The sequence below is a fragment of the Triturus cristatus genome, chromosome 7 (assembly GCF_964204655.1).
Source record: "Triturus cristatus chromosome 7, aTriCri1.1, whole genome shotgun sequence".
NCBI lineage: Eukaryota > Metazoa > Chordata > Amphibia > Caudata > Salamandridae > Triturus > Triturus cristatus.
This window is the reverse complement of record NC_140590.1, coordinates 562,873,508-562,900,689: the sequence shown is the minus strand read 5'-3', so window position 1 is coordinate 562,900,689 and position 27,182 is coordinate 562,873,508. Positions and strand designations below refer to the sequence as shown.

General features: G+C 45.6%; 1 protein-coding gene across 3 annotated transcripts in view; it reads left to right on the top strand.

Moving 5' to 3' along the window:
- LOC146810128 (proton channel OTOP2-like) overlaps positions 1–25,128 on the top strand; it is a 472,387-nt gene extending 447,259 nt beyond the window's left edge. For all 3 annotated transcript variants that reach the window (XM_085617075.1, XM_085617076.1, XM_085617074.1), the window contains exon 7: positions 19,390–25,128. In XM_085617075.1, the coding sequence (XP_085473201.1) occupies positions 19,390–19,560 (171 nt within the window). In that variant the 3' untranslated portion in view covers positions 19,561–25,128. The remainder of the gene's footprint in view (positions 1–19,389) is intronic.
- Positions 25,129–27,182: the final 2,054 nt, after the last annotated feature.

Here is a 27,182-nt window from a genome sequence, read left to right as displayed (position 1 = left end):
AGAAAAGATGCTAGTCGGTGATAAATAATGCTGAAATTCTTACTGGCAGAGATTATTCACAGTTTACTCACAGTTATTGTCAGCGCTGAAACGAATTGTTGTCAATCTAAACTGAGCGCATTAGAAATTCTTAGCTATTTTATTATGGGAGAAAGCCACCAAGTGGCGATCTTGCCTCATTGAATAACTCGTATTGTTTTCAAGGACACCGGTTCAGTCCGTAACAGGCGTTTTTTGTCAGTTAAGCTAACGCGCTCAGGAAAGCAGCGTAGCTATGGAAACTGACAGATAGAATGAGACGCGCTTCCTGTTGAAGCGCGTCTCGATTCTCTCTGTGTTGCTAAGACACAGAGTCAACAAAGGGTAGTTGACATAGGAAAACGAGATGCGACTTCCTGTTGGAGCGCGACTCGTTTTCTAGAATTTGTATGAAAACACTGTTCCGTTTAGGAGGTAAAGATCGACTTATTTTTCTTAACAAAAGGAAATTATGATTCACGCTAAATTCTCTGAGCCTTCAGGGTAATATGCAGTATTCCTGGCATGTGTAAAAAACGATTGATTACAAGGCAGTAATATCGCAATAATGGATGTTTGTTAAGGAATTTAGGGTTATTCCGCTTGCCATAAATTGGACAAGGGGATGGATGTGTAACCTGAAAATAAAGGTTTAGTTAGAAGTATAAACAGATTCTAAAATGAAAGACCATTTCAATACAAGGTAGTATTACAACAGCAGTATAAGCTGAGATCACAATATTGACAATAAAGTTAACAGAGAAGGCACAAAAATACATCTTTTGGCAAATATGGCACAAATATCATAAATAAACAGGAGAGATATAAAGGAGTACTTAGCTGTGTCAGAGCAGCGAACAAAAGAGGAAGATGAGAGCCTACTCAGTCCACTCATCATATTGTCAACGTTCTACTTATTATGATGTATTTACATTCTTTAAAGGGCTGCATGTTTGGGCAGCAAATAAAAGTATTTGCATAATGGTAGCCTCCGGTCTTGTAATGAAATCAGGCCTGCCCAATTGAATCTCCTACTTTTTCTAGTTTGCTTTTGACAGGGGCTGAGAGGGTTGACGTAGGATGTTGTATAGTTTGGTGAAGATCCGTTTATCGGATGTTTTGGTTACCAAACATTTCTCAAAGGGCGTGAGGTGTCTTTGTACCCTAGAGCAGTTTAATGGGTTGCCTGAGTCAATGGCATATTTGCATGTAGTGCATTCTCTCTGACTCTGGTAGGGTGTAATAAGAGTGTAACTGAGCAAACAATATTATTCCTTCCTCATTAGACATGTGGTCCACCGAGCGGTATCTCGTCTGTCACCATGGGGCAAACTCCCCTTGGTCCATGCCCGGAAGAAATCAGTGTTATCAAATAATGGTGTCAATGAAAAGGGGAATGACATGAGACCCCTTCGGGCCCCCACTTGATCCCAGACCTCTACTGTTGTCTTGGTGATGGGAGACAAGTATTCTCTTTTAGAAGGGGACCTTCCATAAGTGTAGCCCTGATATTGCCTTATCCTGGAAAAGCCGGTGTTTTTCTGATTCATCCTGTTCCAGTCTACCAGATATCGCAGCTATTCTGCCTGATAGTATTGCTGGAGGTTTGGTAGACACAGGCCTTCTGCATCTGGGGGGTGTTTGTAACTCAGGTCTTTTTGCATTTGTGTTCTGCTGCCCAGCCAGACAAATTAATTCATTTCTTTCTGCAAGGTTTGTATCATCGCGGCAGGAGGTGTCACCAGGAGAGTCTGGAAAAGGTACAGGTATGTAGGTAATTTGGCCATTTTAAGGGTGGCTACCCATCCGAGGATTTATTGACATTACACAAAATCCTGCTGCTTGGCCGAAAGTAACTAATTCAGCTAGAAAAGCAAAGAGAGATCTGTTAGGGTTGTTTTATGACACAAGACATCATCAGCATATAGGCTGATTGTGTGCTGTTCCTCACCGATGTTGGGGTTGTTGGAGTTGTCCCACACCCGCCAGGCCATGGGTTCCATATAGAAAGCTAACAACAGGGGTGACAGAGGTCAACCCTGTTGCGTGACTCTGCTGATGGGAAAGGGCTTCGAAATTTGGCAATTCACTCTAACTGTTGCACTGCGATGACTATAGCAGCTTACAACCCACACTTTGAATCTCTCTCCCAATCTGAAGTGAGATAAAGTCACCTCAAGAAATGGCCAATTTACCTGATCAAATGCCTTCTTCATGTCAATCGTTAGTAGCATAGTCTCCCTGTTTGAGCGTTTAGCTTTATCTATGAGATGTAGAATAACTTTAGTGTTATAGATGCACTGTCTTTGAGCAATAAATCCTGATTGATCTGGGTCTTTCTCACCCCCACGTCTACGCTGATGCTGCCCGTCCCTGGCTCGGCTACCTCCAGTCCACAGAGCCAGAGCAGGACAGCCACAGGGATAAGGGTGGTGGGTGGTGGTGGGTGGTGAAAGGTGTCACGTCCTTGGGGGCCAGCCTGGCGTCGCCACACTGTGCACAGTTGGGCTCACCTCATTGTGGCTGTAGTGCGCCCAACTTCTGCTACCCCGCAGCACAGCAGGGCTGGGGGCTGGCAGGTGGCCAGAATATGCGAGGCCTCTGTTCTGCTGTACAAGTCGAGTCCCAGCCCCCCATCGTTAGTGCAGGGCAGCGGCCGCCATTTTGCCGCATTTGAATTCTCCTTAGACTCAGGCTCTCATTGGGAGTGTTGTGTGAGCACGGTGATCACTCCGGCTCACCATTGAACGCACCCCCATCTATAATTCTCCAGGACCCCTCCAGGTCTCTCAGCCGGGCGGTTAGAGTGCTGTATGTGGCTGGGGCCGGTGGTGGGGACGGAGAGACATGGAGAGACGTTCTACTTGTCTGCCATCTTGGCCATACCCATAATGAACTGCATTAAAAAAAGTTGCTTTATTCAAAAGCAAACACAGACATGGTGGTCTGCTCTCCCCACCAGGCCACCATCCCTGTGTTTTTAGCGATTCCCAATGGGTCACAAATTGCAATCTGAGGTGGGTAAATTGAGACCTCATTAGGAATCGCTAAATGTGTCTGAGACACTTTACTGCATCGCATTTTGCGACTTTCTAATTGCAAGTCGCAAAATGTCACAATTAGGAACTTGCGAAATGAAGCGGTTGTATATGTGGCCTTAAGTTCCCTTTCAACAGAGTCTTGCAAGTGAAACGCAATTGGTCCACCTCTTTGAGCAACAGGACGAACATCCTCATTTATGTGCAACTTTGCTTTCATTGTTCTGAGTTTTTCTAGCCTATAAAATAAAGAAGGAAATTGACTTACAATTTCATGATGAGCATTCATATTGTAGTTCACTGATATCAGCCTCATATTAATCGCAGTACTAAAACTCAGCAAACAGGCACTAGAAGCTGTTCCTTGAAGTACATGGATAGGTGCCTGTACCACATATGTCTTGATACTTGGTATTTATGGACGCACCACTATCAATTATGAATGGTAATGAAGACACATTTATGTTTCGAGTTCTCTTTAGACTATGTTTGAATTTGTCTGGTGCTTTTATATGTTGATTTTTCTTCACATTGCGTTTTTTTCTCACATTTGACCAGTCTCACATGAGCATGCTTTTCTGAGGCAAACATCGACCAATAATCATTGTCCCTTACACTGAAAACGGAGACTGAGGAACTCTTTGTCGATGATTTAGATGATCAACTTCATTTGGTGTCGATTAGCCTCAGCTGGTGTGACCGCTTGGCTTTGCGGAAGCGCGTAGTATATCTCTGAGGCAGCGTTCGGTCGGCCATTGTGTTTTCAATCTGTGGCGCACTTACTTCTCTTTTTGCCCAGCAAATCGTAACCAAAATGGTTCGCCTCACCACAGCCGGGGACATTTTTGTCCAATTCCGGGACATTTACCTTCCTGTGAAAATTACAATTCACACCTGTAACATCTTCTCTTTTTCTGTGGAGACATCGCCTTGTGCCCCTCAGCCTTGAACTTTGCCTTACTTTTCAGGCTCATGACCAACATACTTTGGGTGCCTCTGGCCTCCATGTCAGTCACTTGACGATCAGCACGCTCTTCAGAGTGAGCAGCCTTGATGACTTGTTCTAAGCTCAGAGTTTTCTTCAGCTTTCATTGTTGAAAGGAACCTGACAGGCATTCATTGATTACTCTGAGGCGAATGGCTTCCTCATCATTAAATTAATTGAATTTACAGAGCTGCCCCAGAACATCCAGTCTCTCCACAAACTTATTGATCTTCTCACCTGGTCTCTGCAGTTCTTGACTGAATATGCATCTTTCGTAATCCACATTTGGCAATGGATTAAACTTGACATTCAAGGCTGTTTTGATTTGTTCATACTTTACTTCACCTTCTTGTGGCATCTTTTTCATGGCTTCTTTCACCTATCCCATCTATGAAATCTTCAAAAGTCTCTATCCATACTATCCATCTATTATCAATATTGTGTTTTTGGAAATATCAAATGCAGTTGGGGATTTCAAGAATGCAGCAGCCGTATATGTTTATATTGGTGGACAGTAGTGGTCTCTCAGAAGCGTCTTGTGGAATTTGATTAGGCAAAGTTTCTCTAGTGCCCTGTGACGTGCTGATTTCGGGGTCAGCCTTAACAAATTTTGGAGTCTGTGTCTATCCCAGCCGCTCCATTGGGGCTCTTTACCTTGTGGCAGTCTAAGGAGCTATTCTGGGCCCCAATGTGGCAGTGCTGGTGGTGGTGTGGCTTCTTTGTTGCAGCAGCTCCACAAGTACCACCTCCACCCCTCCTTCTGGGGTCACTCCGTAGCACGTCGTTGCACAATGAGCTAGTAGTGGTGTCATTAAGTAGATGAACCTTATATTACTAGTCCTTGAAATGGTTAATCTCTGCTTTGTAGCACATCAATTTCAGTTTGATTTATACTGAAGTATCGCTGTTGACTCGCATCTCAGTCAGCATTTCTCACATGCTGGTGTATGTACCTCACTGTGCAGCTACCCGAGAGGCTGGGACACAGCACAGCCCCTGGCAGCCGGCAGCTCCCTCGATGCAATGTTTGCCACTTTGAGCCCGCAGCTACGCCATGGAGGCCTCCCAGGCGGGCACCCAAAATTAGTGCAGCAAGTCCTTATGCATGATGCAGGACACCGCAGCACAACCCTATCATTAGTATCAGCCCTGGGGCACTACTTGGGTCGCAGTCCTTATGAAGCCCAGGATGTAAGGCCTTTGGTTTGACGTGTCCCGGGGCCCCAGAGTGCACCCCCAGCATCAGGCATGTGTGCTGGCCCCCATGTTGCTTCGCTCCTCACAGCAGGCTCCGAAAGGCGGGTTCCTTTGACAACCACTGCAGCAGAAACATTGCACAAATTGGGTCCCTGGCGCCTCCTCAAGACACAGGGAGCCTTTGTGGTACAATATGCAGTGTTATCGGGCTGGATGGCAGAGGATACTCGTCGGGCCATAGGAGCCGGCTCAGAGTACTGCCGCCATCTTGGCTGCCCAAGCTACGCTCCCAAGCTTACAGTATTTTAACTGCATTTCTATCTGATATTATGCCTATTTTCAGTACTTGTTGACTATTATATTTCCATGTAGAGTTGACATCGTAGCTCGGCTGGTTGTAGTTGTTACTTTCCCAGGCTAGTTTTAGAAGATAAGCATTCAGGGCTAGAAATCCGGAGGTCGGAAGCCAAGTTTTTTCAGGCAGCGTAGGTGCAAGACTAGCCAGACTTAATACTTAGTGGGGCAGTGGTCACTCTCAATGCGTTGAATAACTTTCATATCACTGACCGCATGCCAAGCTTCAAGATTGATCATGAGAGTCTATGAGACTTAACCTTTTCCCAGAAGCAAAGATCTTTATATAGCCGATAAAGTTTTATTTTCTGATTGGCAATAGCTAAATTAGATTGCAAAGTTTATATCCTGACTTGGTTCGTTTAAGTTTCATAGAAGTGAAGTTGGAGATTTTCCATGCTGCTTCTTCAATAAATGATTCCTGCTCTCTCAATTTGGATGAGGTGGTAAATTAAAGTCGCTACAGACCACTAATATCTGCATTTTCTCTTATTCAGTTCAAGGTCACATCTAGTAATTCAGATTTTATGTTCAAGAATAATGGGTAGAGAAATCTTCATATTCTTGCTTCCTGCCCACATATAGTGCACTAAGTCTTTCCATGGTCCTACTACATACACAGTCATTTGGAGGTCACAATGATTACCAGCTGTTACATACGCATGAGAATGTCAAGTAGGAGTTCCTAGTTCCCCGACTCCTGGACCTGCAACTTTCCTACACTGCATCACTTCCCTGGTCCTGAGGAATATAGAGGAAATTGTCATGAGTGTAAACACGCTGCCTGACTAGCCACAATGACTAGGGGTCATCACCCACTCAGGAATTAGGGCACTGCCCAGTATAAAGACCAATCAATAAAGTTTGTGGTGGAAGGTAGTAACCCAAGTGGTCTGTATGTCAGCATGTTGGTATTCTAGGTGGTCATATGGTGGAATGAGTAGCATGTTTGCCTACTTATTCTCCGCCTCCTCTTTGATGCTAAGGATGACCCTTTATATGCAAGGCCTTCTACAGGTGGGCAACGTAAGGATCTTTTAAAACGCTTCACCCTTCCTTTGTTTTTCCTAACTACTTAATTCAAACTTCCAGAACACCCTGATCCAGACAGACTTCAGGCAAATCTATCCCTCCACCAGGTTAATCACTCACTTTTTCTGTACTTACGGCAGCCAGTACCTGTCAATGAATTAGGTGAACCTGCTCTTCAATTGCTGGGGGAAACCAGCATAAGCCTAGCAGGTTAAGCTTAATATCTTTGATAACCAACAGAAGCTGGAACACAGAGTGGCAATTACTCAAGTGGCTCAGTCACCTCCCCCTTGACTCTGTAGAAATGGACCAGCACTGGTGGTGTAAAGAGTATCTAGGCACTCATAAGTTTGAAAATCCTTAGTGTGTCTTTAGCCATTTATCTAAAACTACTGGGAATGTTGCAAAACAGCTTCATTTCAGGTAGTGAGTTCTCTAAAAGAACATGTTGTCCAGTAGAATTGACATCTAGTCCTGGATTTAATCAAAATGGTTGGTAATAAAATGTGAGTAGGGTCTCGAGGCATTTCCCTATTCTTCAGCAGGAGAACACAAGGAGTCCATTGGGCCATGGTTCCATTGCCAGGACACAGCTTTGTCTGCCATGGCTCACACAGTGTGTTTCATGACTCATTCACACACACACACACGCACAGAAGGTGTGAATCTCACCTCTTTGCAGGGGCTATTTACTGCCATCTGTCCCATCTCTCGCACTTTGAACCTGGCAGTTTGACTTGTCCAGTTACCCACTTATGAAGTAAGCATTCTATTAAAAGACTTGAGTGTTGTGAATCTCCCACAGAACATTGGGGTTTATTTACCAGCAACATCCACAGCTGGTGCAATACTTTTAATATGGGAAAAAGTGGCGTACTGGCAGGGCAAGGGGCTTGTAAATAGTGGAGGCTAGTAGGGAATGGGGGTGGCTTAGGAGGACGACGGGGGTAAAAATATTTTTTTAAAACACACTTAGGGGGCGTGTGCACGATGGCGATGGACTAAGTCACACACCCAGGAGCTCCACCAGACTTTGAAGGCCTAGCATGGCAAGTGAGATGCTGTGAAGCATGAAAGGCTGCTCTCGACCGGCCTCTGATGCGAGATACCTGTGCAGCACCCCCCCCGTCCCGGAGGCTTGTTGATCATCTTGCGGTCTGTGGCTGTCAGCAGAGATCGGAGGTATTACCGGTGGACCCGTGACTCTGCTTGGATGGGCCAGCGAAGGGCGGCTACACCCACCTTCTCTTACATCGGCACCGGGTGAGTGATTGGGTCACCTGCTGGTAGTGGGGGGGCACGGCGGAGTGGGTTGAGATTGGGACCAGCTCGGCCGGACCAGCAGCACACTTCTGAAGCCCCGGTGAGACCCTACGGGCCACCCGGCAGTGAGCTGGGGCTGGAGTAAACGCCGACCCCAGCGGCCTTACCAGACTCACACAGCCATTGGACCTGGCCATCTCGGTCGATGCTTAATCTGATTACCGCTGTCCCTGAGGAGAACAATTTAGCCAGTGGGTGGCTTCCAATGGCCACTCACGGAGATGCAGTGATCTTGGCACCAGTGGCCCGAGGCCTTGCGGCCTATTAGTAATCGTACAGATGTGGAGTGACTGGTGCTCCGGAGGAGTTGCACAATTTAACAGGGGGAAGCCACAAGGCGAGGGTCATGCAAGTGACCTTCTGTGACCCACAGACGGTGGACCGAACCGCCTCGGGATCACCAGTGACTCTCCCCTCCCCTTTGCCATCCCTGCTATTTCAATTGCTGCCCACAGGCCCCTCTCTTATAGCTGTTGCCGCCCCGGCGCGGGATCGGAGTGGGGCTACTGACACACCTAAAATAGCCAGATCTGGAGCACTGACCGGTGTCCCCCGGTTGGCCTGCATGATGGGGGGCCCCCCTGTGCTTTGCTCTGAACTAGGGATCACCACCCCTGTCAGCACCGTTGGGTCCGCCTGGCCCACCATGGGATGTGCTTGCCACTTCTCCCCACCTGGAGTTCATGGACCCCTGCCTTTGTTACTCACTGGGATATGCAACGGCTCATGCTGGGAGTGTGAATAGCGGAGTTTGTCGTGGCCTCATTCCCACACTAAACCATGTCCTGTCTTTGATCGGGGAGGAAAGAGCCCTCAGTGAAGGACATCTTTGCCTAATTTACCTCCAAGAAGGGTGAGGGCACAGTGGGTCCTGTTTCCCCGAACCCACAGGCAGCGGACACTGGAATCGAGAACGTGGACGGAGATGACTCACCCATCACTAAGGCATTCCTGGAGCACCTATTTGGGACATTGCAAGAGGACTTTGCCGACCTCAAATGGGATATCGCCACTGATCTTAAGGAACTGCGACATGACGTGGAAGCGGTGGGCATGAGAGTGGCCACGCTGGAGGAGGGTCGAGATGAGAATGAAGAGGAGCTTGAGGGTCATCACCAGGAATTGTTAACTACATGATCAAAACCTGGACCTCCGCTATCGTCTTGAAGATCTGGAGAATAGATCCTGCTGCTCCAACATACAGATTAGTGGCGCTCTGTAGCAGGCGATCTCAGGTGCTCTTGAAAAGTTTGTTACCCGCCTTTTCAAACATATCACTCCCTCCCTGCAGAACCAGCAGATCGTCTTGGATTGAACGGACTGTGCTGATCGACCAGCAACTGCGCCAGGCCAATCTCAGGACATACTTACCTGTCTTCACTCATACCAACAGAAGAAAGGGATCAGGTCAGCTGCACAGGACCAATCCTCTATCAATTTCGAAGGCCACCGGCTGTAGCTCTAATAGGATCTTTCGCCAATGACACTGCAGCACAGGAGAGTTCTCAAACCCCTCATAGATCTCCTACAGGACAGGATCATTAAATATAAAACGGGTCACCCCTTCCATCACCTGTTTGTATAGCAGGAAGAGGTTTGATGGGTACCTTCTCTGGAGGAGGCACAGGCACTTCCTGGAATGCCAGATCTGCACTCTCCCTCATGGGTGTCATCTCCACTGCGAGACGCCGCAATAGCAGCTTCCACTTCACGACGTTCCAGGCGAGGAAAGGCATAGGTCTTGAGCAAGCCATCTGAAGCTGACAGCCGGGAATCTTTTTGTTTGTTTGTTTTTTATTTTATTTTTTTATTAATTTATTTTGAAATGAGAAAATAAGAAATAGGGAAACATGGTACGAATACATCCACTCGCCTACAACCCATAGGGCCGGCTACTTTGTATCTGACAGTCATTGCATATCTAGCGTTTCCCACATCCCGGAGGCCGGGTATCGATATCGTATATGTGCAATAATTCCACAACTCTTTACGCAAATGCCACCTACCCGCTCTATTCACGTAATCTGTTCCCTATATGGAACTAGAAGTTTCCTTCTTTGTAACTCAGCAAACCCATTACCAACCCCCTCCCCCCACCCTCCCATAACCATGGAGATGACCTGTCAGCTGCTCCCAGGGCCCCCCCCCCCACCCCCAGTGCCAGTGCTGGCCTGCTCCTCCCGTAGATCTGTTTCACTAATTCACTGACCTGGTGCACACAAAGATCAACCACTACGTATAACCCAGCGCACCCTCCAGCTCGCAGTCCGCAGCGCCGTGTACATATACCCCTCCGCTCACCACTAGCCAAAATTCCGCCAACTATCTTGTAACACCCTTAGCCTGCCTCCCGATCCGGTACGGGCACATCCTCCTCCCCCACGTCAGTGCCTGGACCCGCTCCCCCGTTCTTGAGATTTTCCGCGTACAGTCCCCAGAAGTTCTTTGGCCTGCTCCTCGGTGACAGCAGCTCACTAAATGTCTCCGATTGCGTACAACAGTACAGCACGTCCCTCTTCCACTGGTCTATCGTGGGAAGCAGGCCCCGCATTCAACACAAAGCCACTCTGCGCTTGGCTATTAACATACCCATATCTACCAGCCGACGCGCTACAGCCGGGAAGTTAGCAATAAACTACTCCAGCAGCTCCAATGGGACAGCGATTCCGACCAAACAACCGGAGACCATTGATTGACCTTAGTAATCTCGCCTCTTGTCTCCCATTTGATCCCCACCTGGCTCTCTGGACAGTGAAGGTTGCTGAATTCTTATCATATGCAGAGTTCCAGTTGCCGATTTCCCGATTCCAGGCGGAGCTCCTTTACACGGATAGTGCCTCATTGGTGAACTAGCCAACGACATGGACCCTAGTAAATACTTGTTGTTCGACACCAGGTGGTGGATATATTTGAGTTGCTGTTTCTCTTCTTGGATTATTGTCTTCTCTTCCCTCTATGATCCTTCTTCCTACAACTCTCCTATTACTGTTCTCCTAAACTCCTCTTTTGACGCCAGGCACTCCATTCTAGAGGTTGTATACTGCCACATCTCACTCAGATAATTATGTGGTGCTAAATATTCCTAGCCTCAATGTTCGACGCCTTAATGCTCCGTCTAAACGCTTAGCACTCCTTTCATACCTTAGGGACATAAAATGCGACATCTGCATGCTACAAGCAACCCACCTACTCCAGGGCAATTGGCGACGACTGTACTCTCTGTGATTAACCACCAGTCCTTTTCCTCTGGGGTTCTAAAAAAGCAAGGGTCACCATTCTGCTCACCACTAGGTTCCCGGGGTGGGTGGAGAAGGCTTTCCTAGACATACGGGCAGATTATTCGCTTTGCTATCTATGGCATTAGATACACTCTGGCCCCGATCTACGCCCCTAACGAAGGCTATGAACCAGTGCTTAATTTGTAAAATATTAAGTGCAGGTGCTCAGATTTTTTTAAGAGGCCACACACCCTTTCCCTGGCTCCACCTACTCCATCCACAGGCTCAACCTACTTCTCAATGTGCTCCCTCCACACCCACATCTGGGACTGCTGAAAGCCAGATGGAATACCTGATCTGAATTTCAGCCGGCGAGCCTTCCCCAAGTAAGGTTTTGATAGGAGACCCACTTCCTCGACAAAAGAGAGAGTTTTGAAATAAAATTAAATCAAAAAGTGCATTTGAAGCACAATTTTGGCATACATTTTCTAATAGTAATGCACTGAAAGGGAATACACGAAATATTCCAGTACTCTGTGTGCCGATTTGGGGAGTAGAGACTACTGGGTTATATCCTGGTCCCTGTATCATAGCAGTCAGCCTGAACTTGTGCATTTCCCCCGTTCTTGCACAACTAGGGTGGCGTGCTAGGCCTACCTTAAATCTTTCAAATTGCTCATCTCCCGTTCTAATAATGTGAGTTTTTGTCCTTTTGGGGTCAAATAGTTTATTACATGTTATTCTTTTTCTTAATTGGTGTGGAATATTTCTTGTGTTGTGTTTTCAAATATTAATATTTGTGTGCTGCATAAATACTTTACACATTGCCTGTAATTTAAGCCTGCATGCTGTTGTGCCAAGCTATCAGAGGGTTAAGCAAAATTAAATTAGTAAGTTTTAATGTTAACCCTGACAGGGATTGTGACTGTTGTTTCTAAAGGGCTCACAGTCTCCCCCTCAATCAACAACCCAATTTTGCACCACAGTCATTTGACTTTCATTTTGTTAATACACTGCATCACAATTTGGGTATGACTGTGGTCAGTCTCACCAGGGAAAGTGAAACACCCTCTTTTACAAAGCAGAGAAAAACTTCAGAGCGAGGAGAATGGATAGGATAGAAAGAAGGTACTGCTGAGAAGATAGGGGCAAATGAGAGGGAGGGGATAAAAGAAAGCAATACTGAGAACAAAGCAGGCAGGGGGAGTGAGAAAGCAGGTGTCGCTGAGGAGAGTGGGGGCAAAAGGTTTGTAGGCAAGAGGTTTGGGAGAAAGAGGGAGAGCAATGACTGCTGAGCAAAGAATGTCCAGACAGGAAGGGAATGGAGAGAGTAAGGTCAGGCTCTGCTGGGGAGAGACGGAGTAGAGTGTGAAAGGCTGAGAAAGCAGGCATTGCTGGGGAGAAACTGGAAATCAGTGAAGGCCTGACTCTGACAATGGGGCATGCATTGTACCTTCCCTGCCCTTCCCCTTCTCATTCTGAGCTATCGAACCAAAGTATTGAATATGAAACAGGTTTTTCCTTGTTTCATTGTCTTTTCTGTGTCAAAATGTGTAATTGGTCACACCTGAAATTTACATCATGACAACTTTTATTTGTGCTCCCAGCCATTTGAGAAAAGTTTCCATTGGACTATAGCATCCTCTCTCTAATCAGCTACCCTGCCCTTCCTCGTCCACATGTTTCCTGCTGCCCTTTGTCTTCCTCGGTTCCTGCTGTCTCTTGCTCTGCATGCAGAGTACACAGAAGTGTTTGTTTAAGTGATTGTTTGTCTGTATTGGCGGACAAATTAGCACACAAATGCGAGTGTCACCCTTAGACACCATTTAACATCCTCACACCAATTGCCTTTTCAGCAATCATCAGTTGGCGGGGCGCCTGCAGATCAAACTGTTGCAGGACAGCCGGTGAATGTTAAAGTTCACAACGCGAAGCCCACTCACACCTTGTAGCGCGAGGTAAAGTGGCCTTTTTGTGTGCTGAATATGTTACACACCTCCTCTAGGCACAAGGTTGTATTTCCATGCATGTACGTAGTGTAGGAACCTTGGTATCAAATAGCAGTGAGATGTGAATGCACTGCTTATCAGCAAACAGTTTTGAAGTCGTGTTTTTGCACCCCTCGTTTTATTTGATTATTTTTTGACATATAAGGGCTTCTTAGCAAAGCCTCTGATGCACAACAAAATGATTTGAATATAAACCAAATCATTCGTTTTCTCATTAAAGAGGCCTCTTGGCACAAAACGAGCACGTTATTTTCTAGAAAGGGTAAAAGAAATGCAAGAAAATAAAATGGAAGGGAAAGACATGTATGGAACTTTTTTTAATGATTATTTTGCTTCACACTGTTCTATTTTCTTCTGCGTTTCATCCAATGTTTTGTATGTGCAAACATAAATTAAATATTGCTATTGGGGAAGTGAGCAGCGAGGGCACGCACGGAGAGAGGAGAAAGGCAGTGAATAAACTGGAATCTCTCAACCATACTAGAATAATCTTCAGATGACACTCACCTTAAACTCAACACATGCCCGTTTCTCGCTATGACCTTTCAGAACTCCCAGCGTCCAGGAGGGAACAAACTGTTTGCATCGTTTAAACCCTTATCTCGGCACACCGTGGTTTCACAGTGACTGCGGCTGGTACGCACTTTTATTTCTCTCAACGAAGTCCTGAACTTTCTCTGACTGCCTCCCCCACGCCAGCTCAGCCATCAGCCCGCCCTCAATCACCTATATCCAATGGAGTTTGGAAATGAGGACGTACCTTGGGGAAAGGCAGACGTGCACTGCTGACATCACTAACGTGATGCAGTCATTGTGCCTGGACCCGGGTGGTTCAACCCTTGCAGACATACACAGACAGGCAACGGGACCGAAGACCAAGAACAGCAGGTACATTTAATTTTAATATTTAGTGGACACAACGCCCAGAGAGGAAAAATTCAATAGACCCGGCCCTGCAAAATAAGTTCCGGTGCTGAGCACCGGAAAGCACAGGCACAAATTAAGCACTGCTATGAACCCCTTCTTAGGAACTCCCAAAGCCAACTTTTTACCACCTCAGACAAAGATGTGCTAGTGGGGGGGGGGTGGGGGGGTGATGGACACACAGAGGGACCGGACTACCCCCAGGGTGGGGCAGGCGGGGGGCTCACTGCGTACAATAGCCATTGGCTACAGGATTGGGTTTAGCCCATGTTTTGCGACATTTACATCCTACATCTCTAGAATACACCTTCTCAGCTGCACACCAAACATATGCCCGCATCGATTACTTTCTTACCACACCTGGGCTTACTCGTGACACTGTCTCAGTGGACATCAGGGAGGGAGTCCTGTCTGACCACTCACCCTTCAGGTTGCATCTTGATTTACGGGGGCAGGCGTGGGTTGCACCAACCAGGCGCCTCAATAGGAAAGTTCTCACATACGACCAAATAAGATCAGACACCCTGGCAGCTTTAACTACTTTCCTGGACCTTAACAACACACCTGCAACTACTCTGGCTATTCTATGGGAGACACTTAAGGTGGTGATTAGGGGCCACTTAATCGTAATAGCCACAATTCATAACAGAGAGGCGGACTAAACGCTGCCAATTAGAAATGCAGGTTAAGGACCTTGAGGCCAAACATGTACGTTCGGGCTCTGCTGCAGCTCACCGCCAGCTGACAGCCACCCAGAAACAACTTGACATGGGTATAGCAGATTGACATGGGTAAAGCAGAGTACACACTATTTTGCATCTGCCAAAAATACTATGTTGGTGGCAACTAGGCAGGGCGATGCTTGCACACTGCCTCCGAGCTCAGGACATCGAGCGGAGAGTCCTTGAAATATGGAGAGCAGATGGTGTTCCCCTTCAACAAGATGCGGATATAGCGGAGGCTTTTTGGGCATTCTATGAATCTCTCTACACAGCAGAGTCTCTACTGGACTCGAATGCACAGGCATACTTGTCTCAAGTGTCTCACGCTGAAGCTGGTGTGACCACGTTTTCTGTCTTTGATGCGGATATCACCACCCAAGAAGTCTTAATTGCCATCCAGAAGCTACAGTCTAACAAGGCACCAGGCCCAGATGGCTATTGTGCCATATTTTAAAAGGCTTTTGCCCTGCGACTCACCCCCCTCTTGGCCCGCTTGTTCAACACTTTCAGTGACATGGGCACGTTTCCTGACTCTATTTGATTTGCCACAATCACGGTGATCCCAAAAACTGGTAACGACCCTAAATGCTGTGCTTCTTACTGCCCAATCTCCCTCCTGAGCATTGATGCAAAAATCTTTACCAGCGTACTCGCCCACAGACCAGCCCCCTTTGTACAAGGTCTGGTAGACCACGATCAGGCTGGGTTTGTTCCAGAGCAGAGGTGTAGTGTTAAGACAACGCGGTTGTGCCATCTGTTGAACAAGGTGCGGCATACTCAGACACCAGCCGTTCTGCTTCCCGTTTATGCCGAAAAGGCCTTTAATCGGCACTGGTCCTTTCTGCACAGGAGTGACATCCACCCCGTTCCCCATTACACGCAGGACCTGACAGGGTTGCCCCCTGCCTCCCTTGCCTTTTGTGCTCTATATGGAGCCTCTAGCGGAGGGTATACGGAATAGCCCTAACATTTCAGGCATATGCATGGCCGGGAGAGAGCACAAGATCATGCTCTATGCAGATGATGTCCTTTTGACCCTTAACAGACCCCGAACACTCCTTAACAGCTGTAGTGACTGAGCTGACTGCATTCAGTGCCGCCTCCAGATTTATGGCCAACCTGCAAAAGTCATTAGCCCTTGGTATAACTATCCCAGTGCTGCAGAAGGCTTGATTGGCATCCCTCATGCCCTTTCAGTGGGCGGAGAATGGAATCCCATATCTGGGGTTTCAGATCCACTCACACTCCTGGTTATAGTCGGCCAGAACTATGACCTCCTCCTGACCATCACACGTTCAACTCTCGCCACTTGGATAACCCATAGCCTATCTTGGTTTGGGCGCATAGCAGCCATTAAAATGACACTATTACCTAAGCTCCTCTAAGTGATGCAAACTCTCCCACACCCCCTCCCCCTAACACTCTTGGATAAACTGCAGACCCTCATCTGGGATTTTATCTGGGCCAGCAAACATACTAGGATTTCTAAGACTCGTGCCTACTTGCTATTACAAACGGGTTGATTGGGGATCCTGAACCTTCTCTGCTACTATGAAGCAGTTCAATTTGCTACATGGTGGAGTGGTCTCGAACCTTAATGGAGAAGCATTGGTGTTTTGTGGTCCAGGCAATTGTGGGCATGTACATTTGGAAAGTTCCTTGGCTTCCAAAAACCTACATGCCGCCCAGTGTCTACTTTTCACTGGTGATCCAAGCCACTTTTGGGGTCTGGGAACGCGTTCAGCTGTGGCATGTTCTCTCTAAGCCACTATCTCCTCAAGACTCCCAATCTAGGCAATCCAGATTTCCCCCCAACGACCACTGGTGTGGTATATATGGCCTGGCAGGAAGCCAATTGCAAAGATATTGGGGATTTAATCGACTCAGGTGGCCTCATGGACTTCTCTTTGCTCCAAACCTCTTATGTCTTCCTAGAGGCTTCACGCTGGCAGTATTTGGTGGTAGGTCACTGGCTGACACACCCCTGGATCCGGCCACATGCCAGCAGAGTGTTAACACACTTTCAAAAATGGCTGATCACAAGACACACAGACAAGCAAATACTCTCTGACCTCTACACCTTTTTAAATGCACCGCAGTCTCCGCTACAATCACCAGGGCGCGCCAGCTGAGAAAACGAATGTGAGAGACCCTTCACTGACAAGCAGTTGGATGACATACTGCACCGCACCCAGGCATCTGCTATAAACACCACCAGTATAGAAATGCTCCTGAAAATTACACACTAGTGGTACCTCACACAGCTAAAAAGGCCGCATGGGCTTCGGCTGGGGATGACCGCTGCTGGTGACACTGTGGACAACAGGGCACACTCACTCACTTTTTATGGCAATACCCCAAGTTCCACCCTTTCTGGGAAGGGGACCTAGATGCAATAAATACCATATATACAAACGATATTCCAAGATTCCCAAGCTATGTATTATTGGGCCTCCCAAACCCACTCACCTAACCTTTATGTTCGCCTCGTGGTAAAGCCATGACTCTCGCACTAGGGGCAGCCAAATACCTCCTCTAATAGCAAATGGGGCACGGTAGCTATTCCGACACAACTAGATTGGCTACACAAATTGTGGGACACAATCGGGATGGAGAAGCTAACGGCAGTGGCAATGCAGCGTCTTTCCCTTTTTGACAAGATGTGGCAACCCTGCCTTACATACCTGTCTACCGAGTTTCAGGAACTGTCATGCCCCCGCTACCTACAAGTTCTGTGCCTCATTTATGAGAAGTGATGCTTCGCTGTGTGAAAGCAGCGAGGCGTCACCTCTCAGTGCGCCCTCCTTGCGACATGATGGATGCGTCATATTTACTGTATGACGCATCATGTCGCAAGGAGTTACAGATACGTCAGTATTTCTGAAGTATCTGTAGGCGCAAAAGTGACGCATTGCTGGAGTGTGTCACAAAAGTAACGCAACTCCAGCAATGTGTCCTTTCACATGGGGCAAGCCCCATGTGAAAGAGCCTGCGTCAGTCTTATGCCTGTTGTGAGGCCGGCGTAAGATATTGACGCATTTGCACCCTAGAAGTGGCGCAATGAAATCTAGTAGATTTCACTTCGTCACTTCTAGGAGGCTTATTTACATGAGAATGCCCGCCCTGCATACATTATACCTAACGCAAAATGGTGGTCCAAGCAGTCATGCGCATAGTTTACTCCTACTCCCTGAGCCACCAGAACCGCCCGCAGCAACCAAAAATAAAATCAATCAATCAATCAATGATACCGTTCAGTTATTATCATGTCGTTTTTCCCTCTTTCACTGCTCTACGAACAGTGGGTGACGCACCTTCACCTTAGCGGAGGGGCCGCAACTGTTTATAAATAAGCCCTATTATTTTAGTTTGGCCCAGGTGACATTTCCATTACGTTGGTGTATCTCATGTACCTTTTTGCGAAATTCAGCTGTTATGCCATGTCATTTAATGAATTACGTGCCATTCACAGCAAAACATTTTTAAAAGGAGTCCTCGTGTCCAAACGGCCAAGGGATGCATTTCACACTAAACTATAGGACGAAATGCTGGTTTTGCATTTTGAATAATTAGGTGTAATTTTGCATCATTTTACCGACATTTTAATTATTTACGTACAAGCGAATTACACACATTTTGCACAACCCTAGTTTTATTCTGCCCCAGAAACCTCATATTTTTGGCCTTACAACGTCCCGAAATTTGACCCTATGTTTTCAGTGAAGTGCATATGGCAAGGGTGCTATGCACATTGCCAAAACAGTATATGTACTGTGGATTGATGTACAACTTGATGAGCGGTTTAACATGTGGTGCAATAATTATCACATTTCAGCTACACTCCTGATTCCAGCGAGACTTTTTCGACATCATTTCATTGTTCTTTTGATCTGTCACTGTTCTCCTGAAATACTATTCTAGGTCTTTCTTGCCTTTTGAATTGTTACTGTCTCTTTGTAAAGAATCATTGTTTCTGTGTAGGGCTCAGTCACTGTTTCTATCACAGTCTTCATTCCAAATCTATCCAGCAGTTACACCGAAACTGTCCTCTGAAACTCTTTGTTCTTGAATGTTTTAGCCTTTGCTCTAACACCTTCCCTCTGTACATATTTTAGACGTCTGCATCCACTGGGTGAGTGATGTGCTCTCTAAACTTCTTTGTTCTTGAACATCTTGCTTTTTAGATCTCTACCTGTCCCTGTAAATGCCTTCATCCCAGATCTTTTCAAAATTCAAATCTCTTTTTCCCACTCTGTAATTTGGTGTTGCTTTGCTTCTTTCATTTGGGACTGGGGTGCCCTTGATGATGGGATTTGTTCCTGTGGAGAGTCCCAGCCTTTCTGCGTGTATCACAATCTCTCTTGAAGTGACTACCCTGGATCTTATCTTATGTTCCACGACTGTCCATCTAAGAGCCTTTTTTTTTTGTTGTAATTGCTAGGCTACATATGAATGTTTTTATTCTAGATTGCTCCAGCCTTGGATTGGTTCAACTGAAAGCCAATGGACTAGTTATTTCCTTTGGTCTATGGCACTACCCCTAAAAGTCATTATTCTTCTCTTCCTCAGCTGTGGATCCTTCCAGCGTTTGGGGCTCGACTGCGGTTTGACAACAATCTGGAGTTGAAGTTCTATGGGCTGCCCACCTGGGTTCTCATCACCAACATCTGCCTGCCGTTTGGGATATTCTATCGGATGCACGCAGCTGCCTGCCTGGTGGAGCTCCTTCTCTTACCTTGAGAGTGATCTGGCCCCTATCCTGGAAGCTCTGACTCCTACCCTGAGAGTGCTGCCTTTTCTAAGTGAGCGCCATCTCCTACCCGGAAACCTCTCTATTATTCAGAAAGTGCTCCACCCTCCTGAGGACTCTGTCTGCTATTCCAAGAGAGCTCTGCCTCGTACTTTGGGAGGACTGTTTCTCCTTAAGCTAATGAGCTCTTCCTTATCCTCCAAGAACGTCGTTCCACACCCAGGGAAAGCACAAAATCATAACCTGTAACCCTCCCTTATTACATAGGGTGTGCTGGAAACATGATAACATTGCCTTTAATCCTGTGAGAACTTGGTGTCTCAACCACGAAAACACTCAGCCTCCTACCCTGCAGAAGCATGTGTGTGTGTTCCTGGGAGCTTTTTCTAGGTGCTTTTTCTAGGTGCTGCTACCCTAACATACAGGAGCTTGTGAGGTGTTTTTAAGGCTGGTACCTAGAGGGGTGCTTCGTAATGAGAGAAATGATTAAGGCTAAAACGATCTATTGGTGGATAGAGCAAATGTTATTAGGTACCCAATGGTAGAAATAAAAGGGAGCGTGCATTGATTTAACCTTAATCCTTTTACTTATACTTTTCCCTACTTCAACTAGGCCCTACACCTTAAAACTCATAGGTGCCCATCAGGAAGGACTCATTCAGGTACCAACCTTACAAAACACCTCACAATATCCCCAAGACGAGGGCAGCAGATTTCACCTGGATCATCTTTGACTGGTTCAAGATCGGGTCCAATCATGAAACATTCCACAAATGACCATATTCTTTTGATACTTTTGAAAATGTATTAGATGTGTTACACCGTAGCAAGGAGGACTTGCAGTGTGATTACATGAATAGGAGGACGTTCGTCCTTGTCTCTTCTTGTTCCTCCTCCTACGTCCTTTGTGATATAATGATTAAGAAACTTGGTTCAGCCTTACTCTATGGACCATAATGGACCACCTTTGCCTTCAGGGCTATTTCAGGAAGCATTTACATGATAAAAAACACACCAACAAGTGTAAAATCCCTAAAAAGATACAATACAGCTTCAAATGCCATGTGGATCGCCTGCTCATTCCACAATTCAATATGATCTATCTTTCCCAAAGTAAGGCAAAAGTAATGTCAAGGAATGTAAGAGTCACAAAATCGGACGCCTGAGCCTTGTCTGGGGAAAAGCCACACCTTTGACAGTGTTTACTTTGTATGAATGTTAACAGAAAACAAATGTGCTCAACATTGCAACAATTCACTAACAAACCCCAAAAATCCCAAGATCATTATTATTATTCAGCATTTGTTGAGCACATAGCTACGCAGAGGCATTCCAGCACTAGCAGCGTCAGGCAGTACAGCAGGCAGGGTGGTTATTGGGCCGCATTCTGAAACAGCCAGGATTTTAGGAGCTTACGGAAGGAGAGATGGTGGGTCACTGTGCAAAGATGTGGGGGAAGGGTGTTTCACAGTCTGGCAATGTTATATGAGAAGGAACAACCTCCACATCTAGCCCTTTTTGTTTTAGGGATTGAAGCTAAGAATAAGTTAGCTGAACGTAGGCCTCTCTTAGGGTGATAGAAGGTGATGAGAGAATGGAAGATTTGGGGCCCTTTCCCCCAGAGGATCTTGTGGGCTATACACAGGGGTTGAAATATTATTTTTGGTTAATTAGCAACCAGAGTAGCGACTTCAGAGATGGCTTGGCAGACTGAGTTTTCGGAATATTAAGCAGCAACCTGGCTGCACAGTTCTGTACGGCTTGAAGTTTTCATATTGCAGACTTCGGGACCCTGAGATAAAGGGAATTCCCGTAGAATCAGCGCCTAGACCATGACTCTTCTTGCCGACATGGGAAGGAGCGGTAGGACTTTCCGAAGCAGTCTAAGAATGCCATAGCAGGTTGCTGTCAGTTTCACTGCTTGGTGATTGAATTTGAAAGACTTAGCCAGCCAAACACCTAGACTTTCAATCCTAGAATTAGGGGCAGGAGGAAGGCTGAAACAGTTTGTCCAGGCTAGTCCAAAATCAGAGATAGAGGGGTTGCCGTGACCATTAGCTCTGTTTTATCTCCATTGAGCTTAAACAGGAGTATTCTATTCATTTGGCCACCTTCTCTAGGCAGGATTCCAGGTTAGAAGGAAGGTTCTGGGAGTGGTTCAGATCACCCACCAGTTGTGTGTCGTCAGCATATGTGACAATGTTAATCTCATATGACAAGACCAGTGCTTAATTTGTAAAATATTAAGTGCAGGTGCTCAATTTTATACAGGAAGCTACACCCACTGCCTTTACTGGCCCCTCCCACTTCTTCTATTGGCTCCAGCCACAACTAGCACTGCTGAAAGACAGATTTAATACCCAATCTGAATTTCAGCGAGCAACTGACTACAAGAAGAAAGATCTTTCCTCCCAACTGTAACTCATCGCCTGATGGAAAGCTTATCAGAGAAAGCTTGACAATGATCTGCGCACTGCAGACTTTTCATGATGGGGTCCTGATTTCAGACAAAGGCCCACTTCCACCACTACCCTTCCCCAAGGTTAATACCCAACCACCTTTGATAGCTCTCTATTGAAGTAGAAGACCTACCTTCTCAATAGAAGTATAGATAGAAAATAAATCCCGAAACCCACTAGATGGAGTCAGAGCCCTCATCACTACACAGAAACAATATAAATCACCTACAACAACCATTAGGCCACTATGGTGGATAATTCATTACTGCTAAGTGGCCTACATCATGTTTGACCCTCAAACAGTTCTGTGTTTAGCTGCTTTTTTATTTTTTGTACCAGTTACAAACATTCAGAGAACCCCCTAGCATGTTCTATCTATACATCCAAACATTCACACTGTGCGCAAACACCATCCGCAGTCCCTTACAAATCCCATATGCATTCATCTTCTGAAGTATGTGTGAGTGACGAGAAACATCTGTTCATGTAACATTTCATTTATAATTTATGACAATTTTTAATGTGCTTTCTAATTATCAGGACAGCAAAGACTATCTTCTTGGCGTTAAGCATAGGTTAATTAAATTACTTTTTGTGGTTCGCCCTATCAAAGATTGTGGCTGTTTCTTAAGTAGGGTTTCACACTTCTCACTAACAACCCAGTTTCTCACAAAAGCTATATTGTAGCCCAGGGACACATCTCTGTGATTAAGTAGCAAAAGAACCAAACTAGCATTTCTGCTGCATTATATTATAATTAGTCCACTGCTCTGCTAGGGTTTAAATGTGGAGTGCTCCATACCAGTTGAAATCTTAATCATGAGTACAATCCCAGCTTGAACAATACTGCACTTCAAAATAAATATAAAACCAATGTGTGTTTACATTTGCCACAAATAAGGTTTTTGTTAAGTTTCTCTTTATTCCAGGGTCTGATAGCCATTACAGTATTAGAAGAGTATCAAACTGCCATGATGTTTTGCTCCCCTACATCCCTTCCAACTTAACATCTGTGGAAACAACAAACCTGTAGGCACACACTTAGTAGATTGAAGGGTGTTGATCTGTAGGGCTAACATTCCTACTGGCATAATGCGGTTTGTAGTTGGTACACACGAAAAGCCACCTCTTTTTTTAGAAGAAAAATATGAAGAAACTGAAACGAAATACATTTTGGCAAACCCTGTTGAACAGCTGATCAGGAAGGAGCACAAGAGCTACCTCTTGTAAAGAAAACATATATAAGACTTTATCTGATAGAGCAAGAAATGGGGATGAAAAGTAAACCTTCACCTCATGAAGTGTTGTGATAAGCAGCAAACTGCACACGTTTTCACAAGGTGAAAGTTACCACTGTGGGAAATGGCCTAATAACGTGATCGTAACGCTGAAGTGTAACACCAATTTTAAATCACTTCTAAAAAATATAGTGAAATGTGGACATGAAAAACAACCACAACAGCCAAATAGCAAATGAATTGTGGCAGAGCAAACAATGCTTTCCTTCAAGCTGCAGCTTCCAGAAGAAAACAATAGATATCTGTTCAAACTATGTGAGTCACTAGAAGTTAACTGTGTCAAAACTTTTTTTATAGCAATAATTTATTTATACATGATTGGGAGTGTTTAACACACTGCAGTCAATTTTATCCAAGTGACAGCAGCCTCCTGTTAGTGATCAATACAAGGCCACATTACCCTCAGCACATTGTTTTTGCTGCACTGTTTTTCTAGGTATTACTTGCAGGAAATTACAGGCACACAAACCTTGCGACTGAGTGTAATTTGAGATGAAACTCTGCTTTAAACGGGGCGCAAATATTTTGTGGTCGACTTTACATTTTTTGTGCCTCTGAGAAAGAGGCGTTAGTTTGCCAATTTTATAATGGTGTTTCAAGGCTTCGAATTGGTGTGTATCATAACTTAATTCCCTTTAACGCCATTGCTCTGCTTTATGCATGTCCCCATAAATAGGGGCTCAGGAATTATGCGACAGTGGAGGACCAAATTATGTGCCAGGGTTGGCTAAATTATGTTAAAGGAAAAGGCAAATCATGCGGCGTAATGCAGTACATTTCGAGATAGTATTACATCATTATTTTGTCTTTGTTTACACATGGTAATACTGCGCAAAAATGTCACCTCGTTAGTACCAGTTTAACTACCAACAACAGCAAAAAGCATAAGCATCTGAAATGTGACCTTTTAACCTTTACAGATGGCCTTCCACTGTACTGGAACACGCCAACATGGTTTTTGATCCGTTTGAGGTAGAAACATTTTTTTGGTGTAAAAATCTGCAGAATATGCAGCAGACGATGGGTTATGTGGCCAATGTGGCAAGCACATAATTTTGCTAAAACACTGCAGCCACAGAATTGCATTATTCCCTTGGTAGTGTCTATAAGGTGCATAAATCAATCGCCAGCAAGTAATTATCTATACAGACCACTTCATCGGTGCATAATGCGACGTTCTCCGTTGCTTTGTGGTATCAGTTTATGGTGTATGCTACCAACACCACAGAAACTGCTTGCACCTTTCTGGACAGAGAAACAAATGGTATAATTGATACTTGACGTGATATTTGATTCACCACTAACATAAACGCACTAGAGAAGATAATGGCTCTGGGCACCTTAAAGAGTGCGTGCTGCTACGTAGCGACACAATGCCAATGACGAAAGATAAACTAGGAGGCCGATAGTCTTTACAAGTGGACGTCCAAAGTTTGGGCACTCCTGTCAGCAGAGGCACCGAACGATGGCTGCCTAAGACGGCAAAAGCAAGCCCAAGCAAAAGTTCAGATATTTAGCACACTTGGCAGATGCCCCCAAAACCGGATTGAGAGCCATAACACCCCACTCTGGTATAGGTGATGAGGTTAAGATCCAGGCCAGGCGAAGTCTAGTACTGACCCCACCAGGCGCTAAGATGAGAGACTGCTAGCACCGCATGTAACCTCAGTACTTTCACATATAAATAAGCACTAGAATGAAATCAGAGGAGGCACTTTTTCCGGGCACGCATGTACTAAAACCATTAAAGAGACAGACCTGCTTCCATGGCTTATGTTAATAAACGGAAGTGAAATAATTACTTACTGCCTTGTTTTGGTTTGATTTCTAGGCCTGCTGCTAGCTGCTTGCTTCGTTCCAATGACTAATGCTGCAGCTGCGCATTACGCTGGGGCGGGTAAAAAGCAGGGACTCTGATCGGCATTGGTCAATTTGACTGGGGGTTGAACACTTGACTATTCAAAGCCAAGGAGGGAGGACGGGGATGACATCATCCCGCCCAGGCGGTTTCTAGTGGTGTGCGTGTGCCGTCTGTGTGCCTTGTGATAAGGCGGCCAGCCGCTCCATACAAATTTTATATTTTACAGCATGAACAAATACAGCCCAATCAGGCACCACACCACTGACTAAACCCAGGCAGGCATGGATTTAACCATTACAGAGTGATATAATCTGTTCGCCGGGAGACAGTTATTGCGAGTAGACCCGGCCCTAAGAAATAAGTGCCGGTGCTAAGCACCGGAAAGCACCGCCACAAATTAAGCACTGGACAAGACAATCTCCGTGAGAGGTCTCATGTATACATTGAACAATGCGGGACTCAGTGAGGAGTCTTGGGGCCCTCCGCAACTGAGCAACAGGCTCCTGAAGGCGTTACCTCATTCGAAAACCTGGAATAATCTGTAGTCTAAAAAAGACTGAAGCCAAGTGATGACAGCACCTGAGACTCCGACATTTTAAAGTTTGTTAAGAAGGATATCATAGTTGACAGTATCGAAAGAGTATCTCAGGTAGAGGAGGATAATAGCAACTGCGCCTCCATGGTCTAGAATTTTCTTGGATTCCTCGACTACTGCAAGAAGAGCAGTTTCTGTACCATGTTGTGGTCAGAATCCAGTTTGGGAAGCGTGGAATAGAATGTGGGTTTCTTAGAACTCGGAAAGAATTATATTGACATATTTTTCTAAGATCTTGCTTATCACATGGAGAAGCGAGATGGGATGATAGTTACCCAGGACCTCGGGATTTAGGCTTGGCTTTTTAAGCAGTGCTCTTACCATGGCATGTTTCCAGGATGGAGGGACTTGGCTAGTGGAGATGGACAGATCTATCACTTCCAATATGGCTGGGAGTATTACTTCTTCAGCCTTATGTAGAAAGTGGAGAGATGCCCGATCAAGAGAGGAGCCAGATTTTACCTGGGAGAAAATTTCAAATAGAGTGTCCAAGTTAATGATTGGAAGTTCCTCTAGTTGGTGTTTGATGTCAGAGGGGGAGTTATCTTTTAAGTGAAGGTTGCTGAGGCAGGGGGAGTGGGGAAATATATTGTATATTTCTTGAATTTTTTTGTGGAAAAATTCAGTGAGTTCATTGCAACGGGCTGGAGTGGAATCAGGTGATATCCCTGGAGGGGAAGCTCCAGAAGAGTCTTCGCAATGTGGAAGATTTCCCGTGGGGCGTTGGCTGCGCACTAGATCTTCGTTTCGAAGTAAGATCAAGACTAAGAACCAGATCCTCAAGGCCCAACACCTAATGAGTGATTACATGACTTATTTTGCCATTAGTACCAGAACAGTCAGGATAGCTGAATAGTGTAAGGCAACAAAGCGATGGATCAGAGAGGTTAAAAACATAGGCCTGTCACCCAGGTGCAGCCAGTCACTGTCTGTTCATTGGAGGTTCTACCTTTATAATAATTTATTTTATTTAGTGAAAATTTTCCTTGTTGTGGGACCATCATTGATAGGCACATAGGGCCAGATGTAGGAAGCCAATTTGCGATCGTAAAAGCTGAAATTCACAGAATTTCAGCATTTGCGATCGCAAATTAGCAGTGTGCAATGTAGCACACAAAAAACCCCTTGAAAAATAAGTAATCTCAAAATTTGCGATTCCTTATCTTGCGATTGCATTTAAGGAATCGCAAATTGCGATTTCTTAAATTCAATGTAAGAAGCACAAAAGAAAGTGCAATTTGGCCTTAAGGAATCGCAAAAATTTTTGCGATTCCTACCTACATGGCATTTTGCGAGTCCCTAATAGCGATTCCCTAAAATTCGTTATTAAGGACTTGCAAAACTGCTTTTACCTACATCTGGCTCATAAACTTAAATTAGCTTGTTTTATTTGTGATAT